The sequence below is a fragment of the Argiope bruennichi genome, chromosome X1 (genome assembly GCF_947563725.1).
Source record: "Argiope bruennichi chromosome X1, qqArgBrue1.1, whole genome shotgun sequence".
NCBI classification, from domain to species: Eukaryota; Metazoa; Arthropoda; class Arachnida; order Araneae; family Araneidae; genus Argiope; species Argiope bruennichi.
Window position 1 is genome coordinate 107,999,897 of NC_079162.1, and position 19,084 is coordinate 108,018,980.

General features: G+C 29.9%; 1 protein-coding gene across 2 annotated transcripts in view; it reads left to right on the forward strand.

The window, feature by feature from the left end:
- Positions 1-2,197: 2,197 nt before the first annotated feature.
- The window catches only part of LOC129958759 (monocarboxylate transporter 12-B-like), a 153,880-nt gene continuing 136,993 nt past the window's right edge, over positions 2,198-19,084 (forward strand). Inside the window, exons 1-2 of one of the 2 annotated variants that reach the window (XM_056071429.1) lie at positions 14,038-14,218; positions 15,355-15,722. In XM_056071429.1, coding sequence (XP_055927404.1) covers positions 15,368-15,722 — 355 coding nt within the window. In that variant the 5' untranslated portion in view covers positions 14,038-14,218; positions 15,355-15,367. Of the gene's footprint in view, positions 2,285-14,037; positions 14,219-15,354; positions 15,723-19,084 lie in introns of those variants that run through there. The other variant, XM_056071430.1, reaches the window with a different exon arrangement.

A 19,084-nucleotide genomic window follows, 5' to 3' on the forward strand; every position in this document is an offset into this window, starting at 1 on the left:
AACGTGTCTTAGAATCTATTATTAACATATATTCTGTTTTATTTTCAGTTAGTATATATTTTTGTAATATGGCATTTTTTGTAGGGGAAAGTTTAAATATCTTAACAATTTCTCGAACTTTATAAATTATAGGAAGCAATTCCTGATGGGTTAATATTTCATCCTCATTAGCAATATCAACTTCCACAATTACATTGTCATTATCTTCATTGTCAATATCACTCTCACTTTTGCTCTCTTCAATGTCGGAATCCGAAGTTTCTATATCCATAATATTTGGATTCTTTTGTTCTTTATTTTTTTGGTATAATGCATCTATTACTCCTAATTGAATTCTATGAGCATAGCACAATTGCTGATTTGCACCAATCAACTTTCCAACTTTTTTCATAACTGTTGCTCCATTAGACGTTATGGATACAATATATTCTTTCAAGGATAATCCATGTTTCGCTAATTTAGATTTAAGCAATTAATTAAGCCATTAATTAGCTAATTAATTTCGCCCGTTAGGGAGACATAAAAACAAAAATGTATACTATTTTGCTATGTTGGCGATTCCTGAACATATAGTGGAGACAATTTAAAAAATTTCTATTAAATACCGAAAAACCGGTATTTAAACTTGTGAATACCGGTATTCCGAAATTGTAAAATGGCTCAAAATACCGGTATTCGGTATCCCGGTATACCGGTATTGCAATCCCTAATTGTTACTACAGTGGTGTATTAAAGGTAACTTATGTCCTGTGCATAATATATTTCTTTCATAGTCCGCCGTCATCAGCGTTTCAGAAATGGTAAATAGTGCTCGGGACATAGTATATATCTACATATTTTTTGGCACCTCATCACAAGTGTGAACGTCGCCCAATATCTTACAAGAAAACGTGCACAATAATTGATGAACGATATATCATTCTTTTATGTCGATATGTTTTGTCTACATAGCAGGAAAGAGATATACTGTCTGCAATAACCTTCATGTTGATCTCCCCAACATTGCAAGTTCAATGAAATTTTTTCTTCAGGATACTTTTGGTGAATATCGAGTAATAAGTGAAGGCCATAAAATTGAAAACTACCATGATCAACATTAGATTTTCCTCTTTGGAGTTATTTAATGCAACATTGCCATAATGGCCAAACTCAGGGATGCCCTTCAGTTGTCACAGGTATTGGGGCATGAATTTCTTGTATTATATCGTGCAGTGGATGTCATGTTCAGCAATTATTGCTTAAATAAATGTATGTAATAGAAAATTGTACTGCTATTGTTTTCTAGCGCCCTCTTTTACATGAGTTCTGAAATACAGCGTTTTTAGCTATACAAGTCAGAGTAATTATTGAATCCATTAGTAAAAATTACAGTTGTTTAAGAATATTTTCCCTTTATAATGAATTTTTAAAGTTTTAACAAAATTATGATGCATTCTATTTTAGTGAGAAAATATTATGTTTGACTGCTAAATGAATTGTGAAGAGATTTTAAGTTCATCCTAACTGTGCGTGTTTGAATATTTGAATGAGCGTACTTTATGTGCTAAAAATGAAGACAATGGGATTGATGAAAAAATCATTCTGCCGTCTATTCAAGATGCCATAAAAACATCGACAATTTTTAAAAAAATTATTTGTGCATCATCAATGTACTGAAGAAAAGCATTAAAAATATAAATTCAATTTACGATGTTTTATTTTATATCCAAAATAAAACGGTGATGTCGACAAAATTAACAATTTTTCAGAACAAAATTAAAAATCGAGCTTTTTTTTTTTTTTGCAAACTTCTTTCAAGAAAAAAGAAAATTTAAGAAATGTTACAATAAAGGGAGTCTTTTTTTTAAATTTTATTACATTGAAATAAATCGATCCAAAATATCATAATATATCTAAAAATGAGCTTTTGAGAAAATGCAATGAAGGCAAAAATATTTGTATTGCGACTGCAGTAAAGCTAAAATAAAATTAGAAATTAAAAAAGTAAAGATTTTGGATCTCTATTCAGTATAAATAAATACACTCTCAACTGTTCTGCGTATACTTCAAGCTGCCAATCGCTTTGTCGAAATTTCTAACAAATGATTTGTAAATAGCATGTGTGCACCAGTCACATCAATTGCATTGGTATAATGCAGATATGCCGCTGGCAACAGATGTTAAATTTGAGCCCATTTTGCAAAGTATCGGAGAAAAATCGGAACTGCACCGAGCCCACAATTAGACTCTGCGTACATGCAATATCACTTAGAAGTGCAAACATTCGATCATTCCAGAAAATGCGGTAACTCCTTCTTTTTTTTAAAAAAAAAATTCTTGTTTTATTTAACATTTTTATTTATTAATTTTCTTTGGTTTATCTATTATTATATAATTTTCATTCTTTCCGTTAAATTTTAACTATGATCTTCAGAGAAATCACAAAGCTATTTAATATCATGGCTGGTAATTTCGAACAGATCGATAAACAGCTGCTAATGCGAAAAATCAAAGGTTATCTAGAAAGGTGGAATCAGGGCTAGGTTGATGCCTGGCTTCGATGCAATAGGTATAGGTTGCTTCTGATATTCGATTCACCTGATACTTTTGTACTTCAAACAGCTGGTAGCCAGTTCTTTTCTCTTTGGTATGAAATCGAGTTCTCTGTGGGTATTGGTTCTCGTACTTGCGTCGAGATTGCAATTGAATTGAGCAGACTGATGCGTATACACGAATGTACCCTACATTTTTATCAGATAATTTTATAACTGATACATATAAAAAATATCCTTTTGCCATCAATAGGTATACAAATATTACTTGTTAATAGATATTAGCTTTAATGACCGTTTTCTCTATCCAAATTGCTCGTTACCCATAACTTTGGTTTCTAATTTTAATTTACATTTTTTTTGTTTTTAAAACTTTTATATAAAGTAAATAAATAAGTAAATAAATAAATGAGTAAAATAATATTAAAAAAAAAGGTTTTTTGTATAAAAAACTGACAGCATGAATTTAAATTCCTTTTTATTTTTAAGTACTTCACCGTAAATGTATTACGAAAACAGTAGTGTTTTTAGTTTTAAAATTACCAATATTTTCTTTTGAATTACATATATTAAATCGTCCTATTAGAAGAAATGTACAAGAATATTTTTTGAGGAAGGGCATAACTTATAAAAGGAAGATGATTGGCTACCTTAATAATACAGATTCCAAATAATAAATATTTCAAATATGAGGGAACAGGAGAGAAAATACAAAATCATTATAGCCTACAAACTGGAAAAAAAGTTTTTTTTAATGATGTGGAAGCTATATTGTTTATAAGGTATAAGAAAGCATTCCTTAGAAAATATCAATTAGATCAGTTAATATATCAGAGAGAACTATGGCAGAACCATTCATTTGATTGAAACAAACCGAAGAAAATATAAGAAAAAGAATGAAAGTAAATAAACTAACATAATTAATTTAATTCAATGATGTGGAAACTATACTGTTTAAAAGATATTAGAAAGTAAGTATTCCTTAGAAAATATCAATTATGTCGGTAAATCTATCAGAGAGAACTATGGCAGAACCATTGATTTGGTTGAAACAAACCGAAGAAAATGTAAGAAAAAGAATAAAAGTAAATACATTCACATAATCAATTTAATTCATAGCTACGGCAAATAGTTAGAATGGAGTTATGGCATATTAATCCATACATATTATGACAATATCTAATTCTTTCCCAAGCCTCTTCACCGATTGGACACTCATTCGAAAAAAATAGGAAGTGTTATCTTAAATTTCCTGTAAATCCCTCTGTAACATATAAGATCAAATTCTAGTAAGTCTTAAATGGAAAAATAGTTACACCACAATTATTTTAAAAATCTTTTTTTGTAGATTAGTTAAGCTAACACAGCATTTTTTTATGATAGTCAATCTTCATTGGTATTCGAATGCGTCATTTTCCAGAAATGTGTGCTGTTTTTTGATGTGGCATTGAAGCGGTGCCGCAGCAACTTTGTACATTTAAAAATCTGATGTGTGCACCAGACCTTTACATCAGCTGCATCAATCAAATATTGCAGGTTATTTTGTTGCATAGCTAGGAAAATGTTCCCTTTTACTATTTTAGCCTTCTTTGTTTTATTGGTAAGTTCATTGTGTGTGCATTTATTAGTATTAGAGTATTTATTTCACAAAACAAGACATGAAGTTTTCGAATGTCTCAAATTTATGTTGTTATATTATGTAGGTTACATGATAGAAAATAAAGAGTTTGTATATATTACTTGTTATAAGTGTTCATTTTGCTCATTTTAGATTGTTAGGGTATCAAGATTAACCGATTGTTCTTAAAATGTGCACAGCTTGTATTGCATTGACATAAGAATATTCTAAACATTATTTTTTTACAACAATGTGAAAAATGTTTTACCCGATAATTAGTTTTAACAATAAAATATTTCCCGTGTAGTTGTTGAGGTGCGAATATCTAAAATGTGGTTACAGCTATCATTCATTTTAAGCATTTTGTTTTTGTGTGACCAACAATTGTTCGAATAAGAATTCAGACAGAAAACAAAACTGCACTCAGAAAAGTACACCAGTTTACACACAAACTGTTTCTGTCGCTGCTCGTCCATATATCTTGACCTTTGCAGAAACATAAACATAAACATAGACACATTTCAACATAACTAAGGAAAGGGGAAAGACGTTTCTCTGTTCTAGGCAGACAATAATTTAAGCAATACTGAAACTTCATAATACGTTTCAGTTGAGGTTACTCCTCTACCCCCCACATAGACCTTATTTATGTTATTATATATGATACCTCGAAATTCCCTGAACTTCTGTTGTAAATTTCTCATATTTTAAAGGAAAAGAAAACTGTATCTTAATAATCTAGACATGGGCTAGTGAACAAGGGAGTTTAAATTAGAAAAGATTTATGCCCCTGATTTGAATGCTTTAACCACTTCTCGTAAGGCCCAGTATGATTATTCTACGTTTTAGTATAGTTAGATTGTTGTTCCATTTAGAATTTATATGCTATGCACATCTCAAGTCTTTATCGTCGGTGAGATATGCTTTAACTGCTCATTGGAAGAAAGTGAAGTAAACGAATACTTTTTTAGCTTTCTCAAGGTTACTCGAAAATGACACATTCGTTCTTAAAAATGTTCCGAAAAAAAAGAAAAAAAAAAAAAAAAAGAGAGTATAAAATTCTGCAAATATACATAAGTATTATACATTTTTATGTAGAAGTATGAGAACTAGTCGTCTATGGTGACCAGCTCGTATGCTCGGAATGATGGTTACTAAAATTTTAATTAAATATTTTATGTGGCTTGCTCTTAATAGCTTCTTCTACAAAGTATTTTAAACTTCAATTTTTGGTACGCATGTAATATATTATTTTAAAAGTCTTACACCATACTGTTCAGTGTGCTATGTAACTCCCAAATTTTCTATCATCTCTTCTAAAATTTTAATGATTTAGAATAGAAGTGATTAAATCTAACGAATAAAAAATTTTCTTGTTAAAACTATATAAAATTGGACGCACTCAAAATAGTCTTCGTCATAGTTTATTAATAAAGTGAAACTTTAGTTGTAAGTACAACAAATTTATTAAAGGCAGACTTTAAAAAGAAATGTACTTACCATGGAAAAATGAGCCGTATCTCCATTCTCTCCCCCCCCCCTCCTCGAGTGCGATTTTCTGATACTTTTTTATTATTGTTGTTTACTTTCTTCTTTGCTTAAGTTTCACTTTGCTTTTACTTAGCTCGGAAAAACTGTATGATGATACCGGATAACACATTTTTCAATTTAGGATGAACCCCTTTTCAAGTCACGGAAAGTTCATAATTTTTAGTCTCAAATATCTCCGCCAATTTTAGAGATAACTCTATAAAATTTTTCCTGCATTTTTATTATGATATAATGTACATTTTTCTAATCGAACTTTTTGGCTGATCTCCTTTATTCTTTGTGACTCTCTTACTTCGCCGCTAGTGGCGCTGTAACTTTCCTCAATAAATTAAGATTGGCCCCTTTACTATAGGCGCATGTTACTTCCCTAGTTGTACGAGATTCCGTTTTGAATTTAATGGGCTTAAAATGACTTTACAGGTCACCCTGAATTTGATTTAGACCATGGGGATTCAACTTATAAAGACTGGGAAATAATTTACATTTTTTTTTAACATACGCATAAATGACCCTACAGACCATGCTATGGGAAAAAAAATAGGTGTATGGATTTAATAAAGGGGCGTTTAATGTCATTTACTAACATTTAATGAGCATTTTAACACAGAAACATATTTTGAACAGTTATATCTCGCTTTGAACCAGTAATTGACTTTTTACTTATTTGCGATTCACCTGCTGATTTAATAATTAAGAACTTATTTTTTATGGCTTTTCTTCTTTCATTCCATAATTTAGTTTACAAATTACATTCAGAATATTTCCATGCATATGCCATAGTTATTCAAAATTAACGCTATCACTATTGAATGCAATATGTCTCTACCAATCCGTCTGACATGCAACGTTATACAGTCTTTTAAATCGATTGATTATCTATATTCTCAGAGCATTTTAAAGCCTTTATAAATACTCCACAACTAACGCTTGTTGGAGTTTGGAAAAATTCGCTTAACCCAAATTCACAAAATTTTATTACAAAAGATAAATTGTAAATAATGAAAGAATAAAGTTAATAGCTAAAGGTTTTTTTTTTTGTGCTAAAATATCCATTAGATTGCGATCAATGAGGTTAAATCTCCCCCCCCCCCCGCCTTTTTATATTTTTGTACCTATTTTTCGACCCAAATTCAGCTTGCAGCCCCAGTTCTTCCCCTTTGTATCAAACATGTGAAGTACTTTTTTTCCCTGTATAAACTGATTTCCCATGATTTATACAAAATGTTTACAAAATGGCGTTGCATTTGGCCAACTACCTTCTTTGTAATTTAATTCTAAGCCTTACACTTTAATTAGAAAGCATGGTATTATGGAGAGAAATGAAACAGCAATATCAGTGTATATTGGCTTCAATAGTCCCTCTCTAGATTCGGGCAACGAAGGCACACACACATTCCAACAAAGACCAAAACAAGCACATGTACCAAAAACAAGACACGGGATAAAGTATTGATACCAGTACATTTTACCAGACAGTTTGCTTTTTTTCCTCAGTTTTATTTATAACTGAAACTTTATTATGACTGGAATGATTGTTTGTATGAATGGAACTGTGAATGAAAGTCGAGGGGATGTAAAATGAGATACATTATTGAGTAATCTAAAATGCTTCTTTTCAGAGCTATAAACTTCCGTAACTCTTCGGATCCCAGATGGAGTTGCTTTCGCGGAATTTTCCTCCCTTTATCTTCAGCTAAGGATGTTAGGGGATTAGTTTCTCCCTGTAACTAGATACCATCTGCTCGCTACTATATCAAACCTTTGAGAATAGAAATCTTTTTTTTCTTTCTTTTCAATTTGAATTCTACACCAGGCAATAGTAATTGGTGGAAGAGCCCCAACTTCGAAACCGAAAAAAGTTCAACTCCCGCGGAAAAAAAAAAAAAAAAAAAACACGTTCGAAAAAAGTTCCAATTCCTGGCTGTTGAATATTAAATCTGTTGGTGACAATCATTCTTCTGCAAGAGTGGCTGTAAAGGGGAATTAGAAACTCGGGTGTTGTCCTCGTTATCTCACCACGATTCAAAGGTACAAAGTCAGTCTCAGCACATTAGTTGTGTAACTTGAAAAAGGAAGGTTAGGGAAGTTGCTCTAACTGAACTAATTTTAAAAAGTAAAACACACAATGAAAGGTTTATACTTATGGTTAATATTATCAATCTTTAATCAATCATTACCAATAAACTGATGGGTAATTTTATTGGTAAATTGAATTTGAAGCCTTTATTTTGTGTTTATTAGCTCTAAGTAATAAAAGATTTATTTACTAAAAATTTGATTCGTACAGCTTTAAACTGCTGTGATTTCTCTGAATATATGAGAAAATGTCATTTTTCACTTTGCTATAGCATGAATTTCAGTTACTTGTGAAACGCAAAGCGATCACATTGCTCACTTGTAAATATACGAGTCCGAAAGAAAGTTTAAACGTAGGTTAAAAGATTAATTAATTTAATTAGTTAATTAAACTTGTAACTAGTTAAAATATGATTTTGAAATCACTCCCAAATATTTTGTGATAAATATAGCTTATTCTTATTATCGTTTTCATTTATTTTATATTATAAAAATACTAATGGATACTCTTTTCCGATTATTTCCGCTATTCGAAACATTAAGGGAAACCTGAAGAAATCCTTGAAGTGAGATGTTTAATTCAGTAGTCTCTATTTTAATAAACTAAAAAAGCAGACGGAAAATTTTATTAAAAACCTTTTAAAATCGAAGAAATAAATAAAAATATAAAAAAAACAACACTACAACTGTAAATGCATTCGAATTGTTGAGCAATTATGGAGTACTCGCATGAATATGGGGTAATTTTTTTTTTATTTGAGTTACATTGTTACAAATTTTACATTCGGAAAGCTTATTTGCCATTTCAGAAATGCACTTAACATACATTATTATGCAATTACAAACACTGTAGAATTTTAATAAGAAGAAAGTATTATTTTTGAAACATTTTTATTGATATATATTGATTTCTATTAATTCAAGGATTATGAGAATTCTGAACAAGTCAAAATCTTCCAGATGCATATATCAGGTCTTCAGAGAGCTGTTCGAGACCGATTCTACCGAAGAATAATCGTGTAAGCTGTTCTGGTGCACGTTAAATCCGTCGGGGCCAAACTTTCTCTCACTGGTATAGTGCGGATGTTTGGAGAGAGGGGTGTCAACTCAGGTGCCGTCCTCGTCATCGAACTGCGGTTCAAAATTACGAGGTCCATTCCAAAATAGTGTTGCTTTAAAACGAGACGTTAATATAACTAAATCAAATCAGGTCTTCAGATGATTCGAAGCTTGAACCCGGATTTCGATTCCGGGGGTTAAGTTTAAACTCGTGCCGGATTTTTTTTTTTTCAATTTGATAATAATAGTTACAATTTGCTAGATGTACGAAAAAATGAAAATACCTGGTACCATTAATCTTAACATTGTATTTGTTTACACAACTGTACAGATTTTAAATAATTCTGCGTTTCTTTATGTACAATTTGATATACCGCGATTCTCAGATTAAAAAAAAATCATGTCTTTCGCTAGTTTTGTGATGTCATGAATAATTATACTAGTTACCATTTTGAATTACTGAAAACTATTTCATTGTCACGAAACCTTACTTAATACTTTTCTTATTCTTTATAATATTTGCAGACAAAATTTGGAAAAAAAATCCATACTGTAGTTCGGATTTCTGTAGAGTGCAAACTATTCATGCGCTTAATTTTTATTAATGTGGATTATTTTTCCGCGGATTCCATAAAGTTAAACCTTGTTTAGCTTAACTGTATTAGCCTTTGATTAAGATATATTTGTTATATAATAATAGAATTATTATTGCAACAAAGTGAAGCAAATTAATTCAAAATAATTTTCTTGCATGCATTAAAAAGCATTAGCCTTTTTTCCTTCAAAAATTTTGTCAGTTAAAATACGATTACCTCAGAAGAAATATAGACACAAAAACAAATGCGGATTGTTTGTGTTTTGTAAAGAATTTTGTTTTAGAAAAATAGGAAAATAAAAGAAAAAAATGAAGAACGAATGACTAATAAATAAAAATAACTTTATATTTATAACTATTATTTTGTAAATGGAATATTTTAAATGAATGCGACGAGATAGATAGCACCACACGCGCACATTTGCTATAATCTTGATGGAAAATGAATAACAAAATATAATTTTGGTTATTTATCAAATAAATAAATATGTATGAACAGTATCTAATCGAAAATGAAGTGAAACTAGCTTTCAAGAAAATCAAATAACGATCTTGGGAAACAAGTAATGTATTTCATCCTGCACTACGAGTTCAGATTCAAAGAGCATTTCGATTTGACAATGAAAAATGTAGAGTTTTTGCTTATAAAGATATTGCAACAAGGCATTCTATCGCAAGTTAAAAAATAACACCCCGAGGATACTAGAACTAAGAAAGCATCGATGAAAACTCGATGATTAATCGTGCTTTCAGATTCTTTTATACTAATTTATATACCCAACTTTATACAGGTGTGGCTAAAAACCAGTGTTTTCCGATTAAAAAAAAGATGAGAAAGCTTTTGAAAGAAATTGCATTGTGCATCGGGGTTTAAAACAAGCTTCAAATATCATTTCTTTTGATTTTGGATGATGAAATGATTTCATCTGACGTCATTAAAGCACAGGATTATAAGAAAAATATCCCAGATTTGAGATTTGATAAAGTGCCAAACTAAAAATAAAGAGATTAATTTTCAGCTTCCTGTATTCAAGTTTCTAGTTCGTTAAATTGTATCTAATGTTGATACAACAGCAATTCAGTGTAGCTAAATTCTCCCTTTTATCATTTCAAACACTACATTGAACAATTTCAATTTAAAACAAAATTGGATATGAAATAAACAAAATCTCGTTCAAGACAGGGTTTTTTAAATTCTGAGTCTCCAGGGTTTTTAAAATTCTGATTCGCTGAGTCGTAGAGGGTATGTTCAAAAATTAATGATACTTTTATAGATTATTCAGTTTTTGCAATCAAAAATAATCAAGAAAATAATCTGGAATTAAAAATAAACATTGCAATTTGCTGATAGCTTTTGTACCTCCCGAAAAAGAATTAACTTTTTAAAATTAAATGTTTTAATACCTATTTCGTTCTGTTTGTTGTGTGTTAATTGATTTTTTGAAAAATGGATCTGGCATGAAATTTGAGCATGTAAGACGGTTAAAATGTTATGACATCAAGTAAAGTGTCGTATGGCATCCAACTTAATGTAATAGAAAATATGACTCTCTGCATTTTAAAATGTTTCTGAAAATACTTTCTCTCAGTGAGGTTTTCACAAGTTCTTATATTAATTATTTTAAGATTATTTTATGATTTTCAAAAAAAAAAAAAAAAAAGACAATCTTTCATACGTACGTATTCTAGATGTAAATTTCTTGCAATGATTTCTTTCTTTTTGGCTCCCCAATTCAGGTGTCGTCCTTATCGTCTGACCGCGCTTCAAAATTACGATTTCCGTCCCAAAATAGCCCTAGTGTTGCTTTAAAGCGGGACGTTAATATAATTAAACTAAATTGAGAAAGGATCACTGGATCTTTAAATGCTTATTTGTTGAATGACTGTGTACTTCTTCATGTGAGTGATAGATGCCCCGACAACACAGATTTATAGAAATGATATATCATCAAACTCTAGGAAAGAGATATTATGCACTCGACAATTCAGCGGCATAACTGTTTTGGTTCTTCGCTATGAATAGCAAAGTTCATTCATTTATGGATTACTTGCTCTACGATTTTAAAAGAAACGATATTTGCTGAATCTCCAGACCTAAACCCCATTGAATATGTCTGGGAAGCTTTTAGAGGCGATTTGTTATTTGCTAATCCTCTTTCAAGATCTTCCAAGACTTGAAAACTATTTTGCTGCAGGAGTGGAGTGGGTCGACAGCCGAAGAATCCTCATCGATTGTCTCCTTCGCAGTATGATGTGACATGGTGAGAGCTGTGAGAGTATGAGAGGGAACTATTCCTCACATTAGAATCTTTTTATGTTCGATTCTGTCATTTTCTCGTAGGATATTTTTGCTCTTATGAGCTTTACTGATGATCATGAGCATTTATTATGACTATCCAGTCTGTAAACTTTTTGCTTTATTTAACTGTTGATATAAATCGATTTTCATTAAAATGCGTTCATTCGATTTCATAGATTCGACAAAATGTATGAGTATTCTTAATTTTGAGCACTAGCAAAGAACTACTTTGATGACTTGTCAGCTTGCAATGCTTTCTGGTTTATTTTGTGCGTAGTACGAAGACGGCCAGTTTCTCTAAAACGGTTATCATAAAGTAAGGACATTCTCTTTTTACAAACAATATTAAGAATTTTGGTAGGAAGATTTAAAATGTCATTAAAGATTGATGGAGTTTCCAGTCTGTATTAGACTAAATGACTGAAGAGCTAAAAATAGGTGAAAATAGCAATACGTAGTTCACTAAAAAAAGTGTCGATTTTAAATCACAGATGCTCCTTATTCAATTTGAATAGAAGTAAACTTCACTGCTTTTATATTAACATTTTAAATTAATATTTTTTAATTATCATTTTTTAATTTTGAAAAGTTAAAAATGAATTAGTTTGACAAATTATCGCAAAGAAATCTTTTTAATACTTACAGCAATTTAACTCTCTTCCAAGTATTTATTAGCCATGGTAGGCGAACGTATTGCTTTAATATTTTTAGTTCTTTACATTACTTAATATTCTACTTCATATTATTTTATATTATTATAAAATTTACTTCAACTCCATAATTAATATATCGTCGGGGTAATAAAGCTTTTTCAAACAGCAATGAAATTCATGTTATGTTTATTTTTCACATTTTAAATTATAAAATTTCGTTGATTATAATTTTTCTCACAGAGGTAAACAATTTGAATGAAAGCTGCTTTTTTCCCTGAGAATTTTCTTAGTAGTCGTAATTCACCCTTTTCAAATTCGATATAAAAAAATTTGAAAATTAATTATAATTGACAAAGAATGAAAGCTGTTTCAATTATACTTATATAGTGATGAACAAAAGTATTTAGATGGAGTTACTTGTAATGATTCTTTAAGTATTTCTCTCAGAAAAATAAGATTAAAACAATTATTACTCATTAGAAGTTTTACGTGATTAGTTTTCATTAGAAGTTATATAATTGTATATAGTTAGGCAATTTAAACAAAAAAAAGCTTTAATGAAATATAATAAAATTTTTTAGTATTTAGATTTAGAGTGGACAAGTATATTCATATTCGTTACTTCCTTTTTAGAATAAGATTAATTTTTGCAAACTATTTTTGAGCACACCGAGGTATCTAAATCTGATACCCTGCGTACTGACGGATTGTTTGTATTGTTTCTAAAAATACTTTCTTGCAATGATGTTTTCCAAGTTTTGGTATTAATTATTTTGAGATTATTTTATGATCCACCCCCCTTATAAATTATACCTATGTATTCTAGGCGTAAATTTCTTACAATGGCTTCTTTCGTTTTTTTCTCAGTTAATAAAAACATTTTAAAAATACACAAAATAATTTCCAGTAATATTTTTTTTCACATGAAGAAATTATTTAGCTTATGAAAATAATGCAGTAGAATACTACGTTTTTGGAAAAATTTTTATTGATTTCTGATACCCAAGAAAAATTTCAGAAAATATCAACTTTGCGACCTTTTTGTTATATAATACAATCGGTTGAATTGATTTAAATAAGACTCGCTTTTATACGAATAACCATCGATCTTTTGATACGAGAACCTTCAGAACATGATCTTTCCGATTGAGTCTGAAAATTAATGATGAAACTATTTTTATAGAGCTATCAAAAGATATACGTACGTCAAACCTTCGTACATCTTTTTTATCTCTCTGTAAAGTTGCTTGATTTTAAACAATTTTGGTTCTAATTCAAATATTTTCAGATGTATTTGTTTGAACATCAATTATAAATGCTTTAAACTTCGTTCTGCCTGGTTGTTAACGTTTCGCTAATTAATGTTGATCTGCGGAAATGCACAATTAATATTCAAATATTCGAATTGTTCCCCACATTCTCTTGTCCATGTGTAGCTTAAGATAATCCGCCTCCGAGCAATAAATTTATCCCGACGGAACAGCAATAAATGATTCAAAACTTTGTGACTTTACCGGAGTCTAATTAACCGAAAATCACTCGACGCTGAAATAACATTGGCGAAAGGAGCGTCTTTTGGCATTCAAAGTTGGCGAGGGCTTGGCGGTACTTTCGAAGCCGGTAAATGGCAGACCTCATTGATGCTGTAGCTCAGATGCAGCAGCACAGATTCATCTTACTCCGGAGTCCTCCACTGGGTAGAAACGGATGAGAGAGAGAGAGTGAGGTTTGCGGACTTAGATATGGTTTATTGTACAGAGGAGAAACTTAGTATCAGGTGGTTTTTAGCGACTGAAGGTGAATTTAATAGTAATTTCTGCAAACAAACACTTTCACGTGAGTATCAATTCATCGATTTTTCGATACAAGGGAAAAGTTTCGCCGGAATAGACTGTCTTTCCGATTGATCTTAGGCACCGGTCTACTATTGTTTTGATAAAATAACATTGAACAGTTATCATTCCTGGTTGAGATACAGAACTTTCTTGTATTTATAAGAAGTCATATCTTTGCTTTATATGAAACGATAAAAAAAGTAACTCTTTGATATAAAATTTCAAACTGTAATTTAAAAGAAAAAAAAAACATTTTCTGTGCTTTAAATTGCTTAAAAGTTAATCAGTTTTGAGTAATTGAGAACTGATTTTATAAAATTGAATCTGGATTTATATAAACAGTCCTCAGGAACAGCAACAACTTTTAAAACTAATTCCCACCAGAATTCAATTTTATGTATATGTTGCATATTAAAAAAATATATAAAAGGAAACTGAAACAAATATTTCCTCAATAAATTTGTTTCATAGAATATCTATAAGTTTCGTTGCTGATATAGTGCAAATTTTTGCTATAATAAATATAATTTAATAAGTTGAATTATTTTGAAATAAATGCAGTACCACCCGTTCATCTAAAAAGGTGCCATAATATATTTAATATTTGCAGGATTTATCTCGATTTTTTAATTAAATGAAAAAAAAATGCAATTTTTGATTCGATGAAGTGATATTATGCTGTAAAAGAGGACATATATTTCCTTCTGATTTTACTAGAAAATCAATTTTTTTCTGACGCTTTTGCTGAATCAAGTAAAGCTACATTTTCATGAACTCCGGTGCTACTAAGATCTAGTAGCAATTAAAGATTATATCTCTTAGATCTACAATCTTCAAGAACATATGTTATAACTTGATATATTAGAGAAATTTGATTTTTTTCATCGTTTTCTTTTAGCCTGAAGTTAAAACCTAATTGATAGCTTAACTATATATGATTTAAATTATATTTATCATATACTTCAGTAGCTCAAAAAAAAAACTATAGATCTGATATTTAAAAAGAGATAAACAGTCATGGGAATTAAGCAACACTTGTGGCAAATCGTTTAATGTGTTTGAGCCGCATTTCGAATTTTCCTAGAATTTAAAAGAAAATAATTAGCTGTTAACAACAATAAATAAATGCAATTGCAGTTGAATCTTTTCAATGGCACCTAGACCGGAAGCGGAAAGAAGCGAACTAACCGGAGGTACTGCTCTCAAAAACAGCCTTAGTTCCTTATCGGATATGCCAGAAACGAGAAGAGATGAATTTTCAGAAACTCCAGAGAAAGCACCTTCGAAGGTCAATCCAACTGCCCAGGTACCAAAAGTTGCGGTACCCCCCGACGGTGGCTGGGGTTGGATGGTGCTACTCGGGACCATGACCGTCAACTTTGTAATTATAGGACATGGAAAAAGTTTCGGAGTGTACTTTAAGAAATTGATGGAAGAATTCGATGCATCACCTTCCCGAGTAGCATGGCTTCAATCTCTACAAATTTCAGTGTTTTGTTTCCTTTGTAAGTATTGTTTGAAAATTATCTTTTATACTTGAAATTTGATAATGATACAGTTTTGAATTTGATTTTTAAAGAATTTATATCATGCAATAAGTTTCACTCATACTTTGTTAATGCCAGTCTCATATGTTTTGCTTTCTTTGATAAGATTATTTATTTTGAATATTTTTGTAGTTTATGTTTTGGCAAGTGAAGACAATAGAAAATAGAAGTTTCAGATTTCTCATATAATCTAATAAATAATTTTACCCTTAAGGAATATGTAACTGCTTTAAAAGTATTTTTTGGAGAAAAATTCATCTACAGAAAAATAAAAATTTCAATCCTTTCAGAATAATGAACAATAGTAATTATCAGAAATTTAATTACATGATGATGACAATATGTTACTTCAATAACTGATAGGAATAACATGCATGTTTCTTGAAATTTGGTCTTGTGCTTAAAAGAAATGAATCTTATGTATGAAAATATGTAAATAGTTATCTTATCTTATTTTTTAAAATTTTATTAAATAAAAGGAGCGAAGTTGTTTTCCGAAAAAAATGTGTGTATAAAAATTCTTAAAAACTCTTATCAGTGAAATTTAATTTGATATAAATAATCATCAATTTAAGATTTTGCATATTATTCCTCTAATTTCAGTTTTTATTGTGTTTAGTTACCTTAACTACAATGAGTGAAGGTTGCATGATTGATTACTTAAGTAAAAATAGCTTACAATAATCAATATTTATCGGCATATTGTAGAATCATGCTTAACAAATTCATATAACTTGATTGAAACATAACCAGGTATTAAAAACATATTTTGATTTAACTGATGAAGTTAAAGAAATTTTATTATTTTGAAAACCTCCAAATTTTAAGTGTGTTAAAATTTCAGTTGTCTTGATCTTTTAAAAATTATCTATGAAAATCAAACTCCATCAAAGTTGTTGATAAATTTTTTAAAGTATAAAATTTAAAAATGAGTTCCTTTTTAAACATATGTTTTGGATGTAAGATATGAAAAATGGTTATTGTTATGTTTCGTTAATTTTTGTTGGAAGTCATTTAAAGCAACCATTACGTTTCTTTTTCTGTCAGTGAGCATAGTTGAACAATTTCTGAAACTTGCTTGGTTTTTGAGGATTTCCTTTCTTTGTTCATTAATGTTGGAAAATAAAAAAATTATCTTCTTCATTACTTTCGCAAGTTATTGCATCGGCAAACTGAATCAAAGTAAATAAAGTTTTACAAAAATAAATGATTATTATAATTATTTTATTTATCTCGTGGTTAAATTGTTAAATCATATTGGTTACAGATGCAATTGGAACATTATATCATTTAAAAACGGTAACTTTTCTTCAAACGGTTATGCTTAACTTTATTGAAATAAAAATTAGTTCTATAATTTAAAAAATCTGAATCATATAATGATTTTAGGTGAAAAAGGATTTTTTTTTTAAGTTCTGAGAAATGATTATTTCCAATGCACGATGAGAAGATAAATTTTAATATTGATGACTGCTTTAAAATAGCCCATTTATAAAAAACAGTATTCCAGTTTCGGAATTTAGCATAGGATATTTGTAACATCATTTCAAAAGATGAAATATAAAAATTCAAATATAATTGGTTTGGAAAGATAATTTTGATGGTAATTTTACTTCCACTCATCTTTATAAATGCATTTACGCGAATTCGCTGGTGAGAATAAATCAAATACATTCCTACAATATTTGGATAGCGAATTAAAAGTTCCTTAAGAAAATGGAGAGAGGTTATTTATTCATCATTTTCTTACTAAACTTAGATGATACCAGTTGGTATATCTGCATTGCATAGAGATTTTTAAGTTATTTATCATACGATAGATCTACCATCTTGTTTATTCAGTTCTAGGAAGAAAGCTATTATAAAATAAGTTTCTGAACCAATTTGGGTGAGTCAATATAAATTGCGACTCCAATTCGCGTAATTGCCCGTTGCTTTTGATCGAAGGATTTGAATAATAAATGAACGATCTTTGTGATCGAATATTCTGAGAATGCGAAAGCCCGTTTAGAGTAAATATCGAGCACTTTACTCGCATTAGATGGAATTGGAAAATCAGATGCAATTATTTATTTAGTTGTTTCAATAGAATTTTGCTAATAAAAGGATTTAAAATTTTGAGTCAAGAAGTTTAAAGATAATAAAAAGCTTTAAACTTTTTTATTAATCATTCTATCATACGCACTTAAATGCAAAATACTGCATTTTAATACTTAAAAAATTGTGATTCAAGGAATTTTTTTCACCAAAATCTAGTAATTTTAGGTCACATCATTGTGGAATCTCTTTTTTTACCCTTTCGTTCCTGGTATCCTGGTTCGTTTCAAATATTCGACCATGCTAATGGTTATGCACTATGAGGAAAAAAAAAAAAAAGTTGCACTTCTAGTCTTTACAATAAAGAAAGAAATCCGGGGAAAAAACGAACACTAGGATTCAGTAGGAAGATCTGTTATTTTTATATCCGTTTGCGTTTTAACTAAACACGATTCAAGGAAGATTTCCATTATATGTGGAATCTTTCGCATGTGTAGAAAACGACATTTTATAACGATGAGTATAGAAACAGTTTTATGAGGTTTCAATGATTTCATTATTTGTCCTTCTGTCATACCGTTCACCTCCAGATGTGCTCGCTTGGCTATTTGCTGTTAAAAAGAAGATATTCGGAGGTTTAGTGACAAAAGAAACGTTTTATTTGTCTGACTTTTTTCGTTTATATTATTTGCTGTTATGTCGTAATTCTGTGAAACTTCGCTTTCATATGACTTTTAACGTTAGAGCTATTGAACACATAAAAGTCAGATCTTAAAGTTAAAAGTTTGTTTTGAAGAATGAATAATGAATATTAGGTCACATCATTGTGGAATCTCTTTTTCTACCCTTTCGTATATATATATATATATAATTTTTTGGCAAGTTTTTTAAATAACATGTATAAATAGAAAAAATTGTAGCGAGAAATAGGAATAATTTTACTGAAGTAGTCTGCTGGTATAGTAAAGACACTGTAATATGCAAATTAAAAGTGAGTTTCCCTGCTAATTGTCTGCATTGATTTAGGATTTCTGTTGATAAATAATGTGAAAATATTTGTATCTCAAGCAAATGAAATATTGAATGATATACTAGTCATTTCAGATGAGATTTTCTTTTAGCGCCATAAAAATTCAGTAAAAATCAACGTTTTCTATAGTAATTGTATTTTCTATTAGATGGGGGTTTTTTGTATTTTTTTTGTGTGTGTGTTTGTTTTATTCGTCTCATTTCCTATATAGTTGCTTCCAATGTATCTATTAACAACTGGGAGTAAGCAAAAG